The sequence below is a fragment of the Chiloscyllium plagiosum genome, unplaced genomic scaffold (genome assembly GCF_037043375.1).
Source record: "Chiloscyllium plagiosum isolate Xiang-an unplaced genomic scaffold, Cpla_swu_hap1 HiC_scaffold_1, whole genome shotgun sequence".
NCBI classification, from domain to species: Eukaryota; Metazoa; Chordata; class Chondrichthyes; order Orectolobiformes; family Hemiscylliidae; genus Chiloscyllium; species Chiloscyllium plagiosum.
The window spans coordinates 1,923,049-1,935,565 of NW_028270139.1; the positions used below are offsets into that span (position 1 = coordinate 1,923,049).

The following is a 12,517-nucleotide window of genomic DNA, read 5'->3' on the forward strand; positions in this document are numbered from 1 at the left end:
GCCACTGCTGTTTGTCATTTTTATAAATGACCTGGATAAGGGCATAGAAGAATGGGTTAGTAAATTTGCGAATGACACTAAAGTCAGTGGTGCTGTGGACAGTAAGTAAGGATATTGCAGATTACAGAGGGATAGAGATTAGCTGCAGAGCTGGGCTGAGAGGTGGCAAATAGAGTTTAATGCAGAAAAGTTTGAAGTGATTCACTTTGGAAGTAGTAACAGGAATACAGGACTAATGGTAAGATTCTTGGTAGTGTGGATGAGCAGAGAGATCTCTGTGTCCATGTACATAGTTCCCTGAAAGTTGCAACCAGGTTGATAGGGTTAAGGTGGCGTACAGTGTGCTAGCTTTTATTGGTAGAGGGATTGAGTTTCGGAACCACGTGATCAAGCTGCAGCTGTACAAAACTCTGGTGCGGCCGCAATTGGAATTTTGTGCACAGTTCTGATCGTCACATTATAAGAAGAATATGGAAACATCGGAAAGGGAGCAGAGGAGATTTACCAGGATGATGTCTGGTATGGAGGGGAGGTCTTATGAGGAAAGGCTGAGGGACTTGAAGCTGTTTTTGTTAGAGAGGTGATTAAGAGGTGACTTAATAGAGGCATACATGATTGGAGGATTAAACAGGGTGGACAGAAAGTATTTTTCCTCGGATGGTGATGGCTAGCACAAGGGGACATAGCTTTAAACTGAGGGGTGATAGATATAGGACAGATGTCAGAGGTAAGTTCTTTACTCAGTAGTAAGGGTGTGCAATGCCCTGCCTGCAACAGCAGTAGACTCGCCAAATTTAAGGGCATTTAAATGGTCATTGGATAAATATCTGGATGGTAATGGAACAGTGCACGTTAGATAGGCTTCAGATCAGTTTCACAGGTCGGTGTAACATCGAGGGCCGAAGGGCCTATACTGCGCTGTAATGTTCTATGTCATGTCACTGTTTAATTAGGTTCCTTATTTAAGCTTCATTTCATATCTAAAGATACAGCAAATTGTATCTACTGGACATCTCTTAACATACAATAATGCAGGCACTGTAACTATTAATAAAAGCACTTACTGTAAGCCAAAATCCAACAGTCGAGGTTTAAAATGTAAGGTGCTTGGACAAGGCCCACTTGCTGAGCTGAAAAAGACAATAATAAAAATAAGTAGATGGTGCACTGTAGAACCGGTCATGCCTTGGAAGCTCAACATGTGAAACATTTCACCAACGTAATTTAAGGGCAGTATATTGCTAAAATTATTAACTATCCTTGGCATTAAAAATACCCTTACAATATATTAAATAAGTACTAAGACTCAATTTGACAAAGAAGCATACTAAAATTGTACAAGTTAAATTGTGCCTTCACAATTCCCCTTGGAGAAAATTAGCAAAAAATGAGCAAGTTACTCATTTTATTTAATACTTAGCGAAAATGCTTGATGGTACAACATTTAACATTAAATGTAACAGGAAAACAGAGCAAATAATGAGGCTGTTGCCTCAATAAAGCTTGTGATTTATTTTTAAAATTCTAATCCTAAATTAAATCAGTAACTTCTGCAGAACTATACCTGTTTGTAATTGTACTCTAATACCAGCAATCATTTTTTACAGAGGACAGTAGCAAATGATACCAATGTGCACTGCTGCTTTGTTTGAATGTTCTTTTAATATTTTTTACAAGCTCTAGGAACTTTTAAAAAGTTTTACTTGCATCTAATCTCTGCCAGTGGTTAGCATTCACTGCACAGAGGGAAAGCATTGATCTGTGGGAAGTGTTCTGCAAGTTACTAACCTGAGTCATTCTCATACTTCTTGGATGGAGACACAGCAATTAATGAAAGGTATAGCTTAGCAATATTTTCTTCATTATACATTCTTAAAGCTTACTGCACCCATGCAGCTCATCATTAGATTAGATTAGATTACATTACAGTGTGGAAACAGGCCCTTCAGCCCAACAAGTCCACACCAACCCGCCGAAGCGCAACCCACCCAGACATTTACCTAACACTACAGGCAATTTAGCATGGCCAATTCACCTGACCTGCACATCTTTGGACTGTTTAGAATGGAGTCATTGCACACTTAAATGTTTAACAACATACGTATGTGCACAGTGCCCCAGCATTTTTATGCAAGAATTATTTGTTTTACAGAAGAATTTGGGTGAAATAAATACTTCAAGTAGTAAAGCACAGATAATTGTATAAAACAACATAGGGATATAACTTTGAAATGAGATAAATGCTGATATTGCATAATATGCATCAACCTGGTTTTTTTTTAAGAAAGGAAATTTCCAATCGCTAAGACAGCCCGTGGTTAACCTGTTCAAAACCTCATGTTACAGTTATCTATGCCTACAAAGAAACGTTATTTTCAAAAGCTTTTAAAAAGTATCTTTCATTTTAAGGTTTATCAACAGATGTCCGTCTGAAACTACTTGCTGAATAGGGTGAAGACAGAATAGCCAAGGTGTCAAATCCAGCATCAGCATTTTAAATATTGCACTTTTTTGGAGTTATTGATTACATGATAACATTTTGGTATACCGAACAATTTTAATACTTATTAACAGCTTTTCAACTGCTAAAGTTACAACAAACTTCTCATTACTTTGCTCTGCAACTCATCAACATCCAAAGGTAGCATCTGCAAGCCAAAAAGTACTTTCAGCATTAATTTAGCAATTCTATATTTAGCAGTTTCAACGCATTAACACATTTTTCATTATTCTTGATAAGAGTTGCACTGAAGTATAGCAAACACACTTTCGCTGTGAAAGTGCAATTAAAAAGCTAAATAAAAAATTTATAGGAACTATGGGCTTACTACACATTAACATTTAATAGCAAACATTTTAATTTAGCAGAAATATGTACATTTGCCATATAAATTATTCTTAAAATGGAAATTAAGCCTATTACGTTCACATTATCATACTTATGTATCCAATCTATATGACAGTAAGTCACATATGCAGCATATTTTACTTTACTAGCACAGTAAACATTCCATTATCCCGTATATATGGAGAATGTTGGGAGAGACGAGAGTTACACGAGAAGTACACTAGTTTTTTTTAATACAAAATCTTAAATTTACTCGCTGGGTTCTAGGAACTTAGTATTTTATCAGGGCCATCAACAGACCAGCATCTTGGAGTAGCCGATGTCAACGGCTGACAGTGGGGGATAGTAAACCTTTTGAATACATTTCTTTTTACATCTGCCTGCTTGCATGTTTTCCTTCTTATGCAAAAATCGGGAATGTGAAGATGAAAGTGCATTAGAATTCGTGCAACAAAGCAGTTTCACTGCTCAACAAGTTTCAGGATATTTTCAAATCGTCCAACTTGTAACTCGTTCAACCTGCTCCCATTGTAATCATTTTCCTTTTCTTGAACATTAGGTTTGCCATGCTTCAAAACACTGTCTATATTTGGTTCTGTGTATAACGTATATAGCAGAAGCTTCCTTATCACCATCCAGCAGGTTCATCGTGAAGTGTTTTTCACTGACCGTGCTAATACTGTAAATCCAATCAATTCCACGACTTCTTCATGCACAGTTTTAATTGGTTTGTTTTCTCAAACACAAAATCCTTCAAAGGTTACTTCATATATACCTTCTTCAAATATGGCAAGAAGCCATAGATTTCAGCAGCATTTTTGCAGAGTTGCACTTTTCACCTGGTTCCACGAACACACCATGTTAAAACAACATCTTTGATAGAATACTTGGACTAAATGTTTTCTTCATTTGTCAGCTTTCTCATGAAAACACATCAGTAAAATATTTTCAAATTTTGGATCACACCCTGATGCATTGGCAGAAGCAAGCTTGACACATTAGAGGGGGTGAAGAAAACATTAATTTTTGCCTGGTTGCATGAGTATTATGGGCGTTTGGATACAAGATAACAGGGAGTTTACTGTATAATCTCACATTATGCCGTATATACAAAACATTAAATATTTAGCAACTCTGGTCTCAAGGAAGAGATAGGGGAAGGGAAAGTCATCCAGAATTCCCAGAGGATTATCTAGTCATTCCCGCTGCAACATGAGTGATCATGGGTGTCACCTTCAGCAGTATCTAGGCTTGACAGGAACGCCTTTCAGAATTAAACAGCTCACTATCAAAGTGAAAGTGATGAAATACAAAACCAGAATTTGTATCGATGCATGCCAACAATTTTGCAGAAATCACAGAAATTTATAGTGGATGAAATAACCATTTGGTTATTTGGAAGAGCAGTCATGCTCAGCCTCAGGCCAGCAACCCTATAAGACCCTCTTGCTCAAATTTCTGTCCTAATCCCTTTCGAAATTATTTTTGGAATCAGCTTCCACCATTCTTTCAGGGAGAACTTACCAGATCCAGACAGAGAAAAGAACTGCAATTGCTCCTTTGAATCTTTCACAAAACATTCTGAATATATACCCCCTGGTTACTAACTCATTCACCTGTTAGAGTAGATGACTAAAAATAATTTAATCAAAGCCTCACATCTTAAACACTTTTCGGCCCTCTCAACCTTCTCTGTTCCAATGAAAATAGGCCACATCTATGTGGCAGCACCCATCTGATAGCAGAAGTCAGCCAGCCAGAGCAAGCGTATTGGGAGACAATGGGGACTACAAATGCTGGAGAAATCAGAGTTAATAAAGTGTGGTGCTGGAAAAGGTACAGCAGGTCAGGCGGCATCCAAGGAGCAAGAGTGTCGACATTTCAGGTAGGACCCTTCTTCAGGACTGGGGTGGGGGAGGTGGGCTAGGGGAAAAGTAGGCGATAGGTGGGCAAAGGTAGGAGGTGATAGCGATAGGATGATGAGAAGGGTACAGCAGTTAGGTGGGAAGGAAGATGAACAGGTAGGTCAGGTCAAGAGGGCAGGGACAGGCATATTGTTGGTTAGATAAGGGTTTTTTGATAAGACTTTACCATCATGAGACATGGAACCCTTCTGAAGCATGGAGGGTCGATCTTGCTCCTCCTAGTGCCGGGTGGGAGGGGAATTATTTTTAAAAATCTATAAAAGCACTTATTTGGTACCACTTCTGCATAAGATATTGATTAAAACAGTCAGCCCCAAATTATAATAATCAGCTCATGGCATATAGATGCACAAGGTTAGGACGAACAAAGGTTGAGTGAGCACAATGCAGTGACAATTCTCCGCAAACATTCTATAGTCTGTTACTGTGAATATTTAACAAGAAAATTGGCAGATAAGACAATGGATTACATAACAGTATTTCCAGGAAAAGGCATTCGATCCGACAGGTCCATACCAGTGTTTACACTCCATACAAGCTTCCTACTACCCCTCTTATCTTAACCCCATCAGCATTTTCATTCTTCCTTTCCCCACGCGTTCACTTAGCTTCACCTCAAATGCATTCTTGTTAGTCACCTCAGTGTGGCATGTTTTATATTCTGCTCTTCCCTTAAATGAAAACCTCCACTCTATACTTACTCTATCAAATTCTTTAATGATCTCAGAAAAGCACCTTTATGCTTGATGCTTTTCATGGTCTTATTCATCTCTACTTACTAGTCATTTGTATTCCTCGACTCCGAGATGCCACTTTTCTTCTAGGCTGTTTAGACACATTTTCATGGGAGTATCTGACTTCCTTATTCTTTCTACTGAAGTGGATCATCTCATTTATAGTGAAGTTCTTTTTGAAATTTCACACCTATTTTGCAATCTTATCAATGTCTTCCTGTACTTTATGACATTCTCTCTATCAACTCCAGCCTGGTTTTGATGTAGTCTGTAAATGAAGTTGTACTTAGATTCTAGCCTCTAAATTATTCATACACAGAGGGAAAGGGGTCATCACTTCCCCAACTTATTTTAGTATGTGCAGATGCAATCTATCTGGATCAGAAGTTTTTAACGACCTGAAGGTTTGATTAATGCCTTAACCCAGATTTTATCTTAAAATGTCTTTACATCTTTTTATGATTTCTGTTTACTTGTTGTAAAACTTCTGAAAAGGCAGAAGCAAATACTGTATAAATTCCTCAAGTATCAAAATGGGAGGAGTGTTTCTGCAACTGATTGTTCTTGTTCGAATTCAGAAAATAAAAGTAGAAATAGTTTTACATTACCAAAGAAGGAAGAGATCATGAATGGTTGTTAGAGTGACAGAAGCAGATTCCATTATAGTTTTCAACAGGGAAGTGCATTAATTTTGAGATAAAACCTTCAAAGGAAATAGGGAATGGATCTATTCCAGAATGTTGTTATTCTAGTCATGTGTTGAATAGAATTCTTCTCTGCTGTACATGTTCTGGTCAGTAGGAAGTTATCTTTCCTAACAATAGACTCCCCCAAATCCTATAAGGCACCTTCATATTACAACTGTATTGTCCTTTCACACTGTACTGTTCAGTGCAATTAATGGCAACCAAATAAACATTACACTCCAAATAATAAAGATAATTACTTCAGAGGTTCTGCTAATTTTCAGAACTTACATGAATTTTTTTTAAAGCACATCAGGTGCTTGAAAGTCTATACCCATCATCTATCAGGCACAACCACCAGATAATATATCTGTGCAAAGGGTTCCATTAAATCAAATGACCAATAACGTACTTTTCAACCACCCATCAAACTTGACAGAATGCTGCAACTTCAAAACTCCTAGGTTTACTGCTGCAGCAAGATTCTCCAATGAACAAGTGTGGATTGAATCTAGATTGGCCCACTTCTGCACTAAGCTGTAGACTTCAATCATACAATACTGTAAAACACTTACTTTTGCAAAGGGCTGGGTAACACCTCTTACCTAAAAAGAAAATCCAGTCGCTGATGATTTAGCTGCTTATGTTTATATAAATAAACCTGTCAGACTATAACCTGGTGTTGAGATTTTTAACTTTGTCTGCCCCACTCCAACACCAGCTCCTCCACATCAGGACTTCAATCATGTTTGCTGCTTTAAACCCCCCACCAGCAGCCATCATTTGCATTAACAGTTGAATGGATACATTGGAGAATTTCTCCAGTTTCAGAAAGGATTTCATAACTCACCTGATTTTAACTGATACACTTTGGCAGCAAAGTGTAATTTTACAACTTTGTGAAATTATATCACCAACAAATGTGCATTCCAATTCTCCTCCCCTTATTTTGTACCTCAGTTGGTATTTCTATGCTCATGAACACAATCATGTTATGAGAACATATAAAATATGAGGCATTAATTAGAATAGTAACTAGGTAACAGATCTAAGAAACATATTTTAAGCATAAATAAATGCAATTATAAAAGAGCATGAAAACAGAGTTGGTTAAAGTGAACTGAGAAATTAGGTCAGAAGAGATTCAGTGGCAGACTTTTAAGGAACTGTTTAAGAATACTGTGAAAAGGACATTCCAGGGAATGATGCATCATCCATGACTAGGTAAGAAGTTAAAATAACAATGGCATCAAATTGAAACCAACACAGAATTCCAGAAAGGTGAGTGGCAAGATAGAAGATCGCTGTTCTTCAAATGGAACACAGTGAATGGCTAAGATATTAATAAGGAGGAAGACATTAAGAGTACAACAGAACACTACCTATAAATTTAAGAGCGGGGGAAACAAAAAAAAGAGTAAAATGCACTTTGGTTCTCTATAGCGTGGTTCTGGGGAATTAATTACAAAAAGTAAAAAGATGGCATTTAGACTGAACAAAGATTTTGTTTGCTTTCACCGTATCTTGTACAAATATCATTCCACAAATAATTGAGAATCAGGTGGTGAGGGGGTGAAATTTCAGCAATTACATTCGCCTCAAAATAAAGGAACCTCGATTATCCAAATATCTAATTATTCAAAGATGATTTCAAGGTCCCGCAAAAACGTTACATCAAAAGAGGAAAGTGCAATCGATTTACCTGTACTGAAGTTTATGTGAAAACGCTGGCAAAAACAACGTTAAAAATCACAACACCAGGTTATAGTTCAACAGGTATAACTGCAAGCACTAGCTTTCGGAGCGCCGCTCTTCTTCAGGTGGTTGTGGAGGACACAATTGTAAGACACAATTTATAGCAAAAGTTTACAGTGTGATGTAACTGAAATTATACATTGAAAAATACCTTGATTGTTTGTTAGAATGTGTCATCTGTTAGAATTACCATGTTAGTTTCACTTTGTTCATAGTAAATCGCGAAAGTTTTTAAAAATAAAGTTACATTCTCAAGAGGAATCTCTGGTCAAGAGGAAGGCGATGGCTTATGTTAGGATGAGATGTGAAGGCTCAACTTGACGGTTACAAGGTAGCCAGGAAAGACCTAAAGAGAGAGCTCAGAAGAGCCAGGAGGAGACATGAGAAGTTATTGACGGATAGGATCAGGGTAAACCCTAAGGCTTTCTATAGATATTTAAGGAATAAAAGAATGACGAGAGTAAGATTATGGCCAATCAAGGATAGTAGTGGGAAGTTGTGTGCGGAGTCAGACGAGATAGGGGAAGCACTAAATGAATATTTTTAGACAACGACAATGTTGTCGAGGAGAATACTGAGATACAGGCTACTAGAGGGGGGTGGGATTGAGGTTCACAAGGAAGAGTATTAGAAATCCTGCAGAGTGTGAAAATAGATAAGTCCCCGGGCCGGATAGGATTTATCCTCGGATCCTCTGGGAAGCCAGAGAGGAGATTGCCAAGCCTTTGGCATTGATCTTTAAATCGTCATCGTCTACAGGAATAGTGCCAGAAGACTGGAAGATAGAAAATGTGGTTCTCCTGTTCAAGATGGGGAGTGGAGACAACCCAGACTACTGAGCCTTACTTCAGTTGTTGGTAAAGTGTTGAAAGAGGTTACAAGAGATAGGATTTATAATCTAGAAAAGAATAATTTGATTAGGGATAGTCAGCATGGTTTTGAGAAGGGTAGGTTGTGTCTCACAAACCTTATTGAGTTCTTTGAAAAGGTGACCAAACAGGTAGATGAGAGTAAACCGGTTGATGTGGTGTATATGGATTTCAGGAGGGCGTGCGATAAGGTCCCCACAGTGGGCTATTGTACAAAATGCGGAGGAATGGGATTGTGGAAGATATAGCAGTTTGGATCAGTAATTGGCTTGCTGAAAGACAACAGAGGATGGTGGTTGATGGGAAATGTTCATCCTGGAGTCCAGTTACCAGTGGTGTACCGCAAGGATCGGTGTTGGGTCCACTGCTGATCATCATTTTTATAAATGACCTGGATGAGGGCATAGAAGGGTGGGTTAGTAAATTTGCAGACGACACTAAGGTCGGTGGAATTGTGCATAGTGACGAAGGATGTTGCAGGTTACAGAGAGACATAAATAAGCTGCAGAGCTGGGCTGAGAGGTGGCAAATGGAGTTTAATGTGGACAAGGGCAGCACGGTGGCACAGTGGTTAGCACTGCTGCCTCACAGCGCCAGAGACCCGGGTTCAAGTCCCGCCTCGGCAACTGTCTGTGTGGAGTTTGCACATTCTCCCCATGTCTGCGTGGGTTTCCTCTGGTTGCTCCGGTTTCCTCCCACAGTCCAAAAATGTGCAGGTTAGGTGAATTGGCCTGTTAAATTGTCCATAGTGTTAGGTGAAGGGGTAAATGTAGGGAAATGGGTCTGGGTGGGTTGCTCTTCGGAGGGTCGGTGTGGACTTGTTGGGCCAAAGGGCCTGTTTCCACACTAAGTAATCTAATCTAAAAGTGTGAGGTGATTCTCTTTGGTTGGAGTAACTGGAATGCAAAGTACTGGGCTAATGGTAAGATTCTTGGTAGTGTAGATGAGCAGAGAGATCTCGGTGTCCAGGTACATAGATGCTTGAAAGTTGCCACCCAGGTTGACAGGATTGTGAAGGCATACAGTGTTTTAGCACTTTTATTAACAGAGGGATTGAGTTCCGGAACCATGAGGTTATGCTACAGCTGTACAAAACTCTGGTGTGGCCGCACTTGGAGTATTGTGTACAGTTCTGGTCACCGCATTATAAGAAGGATGTGGAAGCTTTGGAAAGGGTGCAGAGGAGATCTACTAGGATGTTGCCTGGTGTGGAGGGAAGGTCTTATGAGGAAAGGCTGAGGGACTTGAGGCTGTTTTCGTTGGAGAGAAGGTGGTTGAGAGGTGACTTATTAGAGATATATAAGATAATCAGAGGTTAGATAGGGTGGACAGGGAGAGCCTTTTTCCAAGTATGGTTACGGCGAGCACAAAGGGACATGGCTTTAAATTGAGGGGTGATAGATATAGGACAGATGTCAGAGGTAGTGTCTTTACTCAGAATAGCAAGGGTATGGAATGATTTGCCTACAACGGTAGTAGTTTCACAAACTTTAAGTACATTTAAGTCGTCATTGGACAAGCATATGGATGTACATGGAATAGTGTAGATTAGATGGGCTTCAGATTGGTATGACAGGTCAGCGCAACATCGAGGGCTGAAGGGCCTGTACTGCGCTGAAATGTTCTATGTTCTATGAACTTTAACAATTGGTGTCAGCCCAGACAATGTATTGGAGGTGTTAGCAGCCCTGCGTGCTGTCTGTGCCATAATGTTTAGACTGATTCTAATCAGAATCTTTCATGGATTCATGCAGTTTTTGAGCAAAATACAATGTAACTCTGCAAGGGATCTGTTCTTGGGCCTCTGCTTTTTGTAGTTTTTATAAATGACTTGGATGAGTAAGTGGAAGGGTTGGTTAGTAAGGTTGCCGATGACACAAAGGTTGGTGGTATTGTAGATAGTGTCAAGGTCTGTTGTAGGCTACATGGTATTAAGACCATAAGACATAGGAGCGCAAGTAAGGCCATTCGGCCCATCGAGTCCACTCCGCCATTCAATCATGGCTGATGGGCATTTCAACTCCACTTACCCGCATTCTCCTCATAGCCCTTAATTCCTTGTGACATCAAGAATTTATCAATTTCTGCCTTGAAGACATTTAGTGTCCCAGCCTCCACTGCACTCTGTGGCAATGAATTCCACAGGCCCACCACTCCCTGGCTGAAGAAATGTCTCCGCATTTCTGTTCTGAATTTACCCCCTCTAATTCTAAGGCTGTGTCCACGGGTCATAGTCTTCTCGCCTAACGGAAACAATTTCCTAGCGTCCACCCAACTCCAAGCCATGTTGACAGGATGCAGACCTGAGCTGAGAAGTGGTAGATGGAGTTCAACCTGGATAAATGCGAAGTGATTTATTTTTGAAAGTCGAATTTGAATGCTGAATACAGGGTTAAAGACAGGATTCTTGGCAGTGTGGAGGAACAGAGGGATCTTGGGGTCCACGTACATTGAACCCTCAAAGCTGTCAACCTAGTTGTTCGGGTTGTTAAGAAGGCATGTGGTGTTTTGGTTTTCATTAACAGAGGGACTGAATTTAAGAGCCGCGAGGTTTTGTTGCAGCTCTCTAAAACCCTGGTTAGACCACACTTGGAATATTGTATCCAGTTCTGGTCGCCTTATTATAGGCAGGATGTAGGTACTTTAGAGAGGGAGCAGAGGAGATTTACCAGGGTGCTGCCTGGACCGGAGGGCAAGTCTTAAAAAGAAAGATTGAGTGAGCTCAGGCTTTTCACACTGGAGAGAAGAAAGAAGTGACATGATAGGGGTGTATAAGGTAATGAGGGGCATGGTTAGAGGAAATAGCCAGAGATGTTTTCACAGGGCAGAAATGGTTGTCACAAGGGGTCATAATTTTAAGGTCATTGGAGGACAGTAGGTTCTTTACGCAGAGCGTTGACAGCACATGGAATGCACTGCCAGCAGTGGTGGTAAAGCCACAGATATTAGGGACATTTAAGCAATCACATGGACGGCAGTAAATTGAGGGGTGCGTAGGTTAGGTTGATCTTAGATTAAGATAAATATTCGGCACAACATCGTGGGCCGGAGGGCCTATACTGTGCTGTACGGTACTATGCTCTATTACAGTTCTTTGAAAATGTAATGATTAACCTGGACAGAGGGGAAGCCCGTGAATATGCTGTATTTCAATTTCCAGAAAGCATTTGATATGGTGCCTCAAAGTCCGCTATGCAAACTGAGAGCTCTTGGTGGAGGGGTAACACAATGGTACGGATGGAGCATTGGTGAGATTACAGGAAGCAGGAAAGAATACACAACTGAAGCTTTTTGGATTGGCAAGATGCGATGGATGGAATGCCAGAGATCAGGCTAGACCTCAGCTACTTGTAATCTAAATAAATGATATGAATGAAAGGACATAAAGAATAGTTGCTGATCACACAAAGATTGATAGGGAATAAGTTGTGAAGAGGACACAAGGGGTCTGCAAAGCGATATAGATAAGTTGAGAGTGGGCAAAAAACTGACAGATGGAGTTAAATTCTGGATTAGTGGTGCTGGAAGAGCATAGGAGTTCAGGCAGCATCCAAGGAGCAGCGAAATCGACGTTTCAGGCAAAAGCCCTTCATCAGGAATAAAGGCAGTGAGCCTGAAGCGTGGAGAGATAAGCTAGAAGGGTGGGGGTGGGGAGAAAGTAGCATAGAGTACAATGGGTGAGTGGGGGAGGGGATGAAGG

General features: G+C 40.1%; 1 protein-coding gene across 2 annotated transcripts in view; it reads right to left on the bottom strand.

Moving 5' to 3' along the window:
- Positions 1-12,517, bottom strand: part of tmem131l (transmembrane 131 like) — a 173,004-nt gene that overhangs the window by 114,958 nt on the left and 45,529 nt on the right. For both annotated transcript variants that reach the window (XM_087999180.1, XM_087999208.1), the window contains exon 4: positions 1,065-1,130. In XM_087999180.1, coding sequence (XP_087855306.1) covers positions 1,065-1,130 — 66 coding nt within the window. The remainder of the gene's footprint in view (positions 1-1,064; positions 1,131-12,517) is intronic.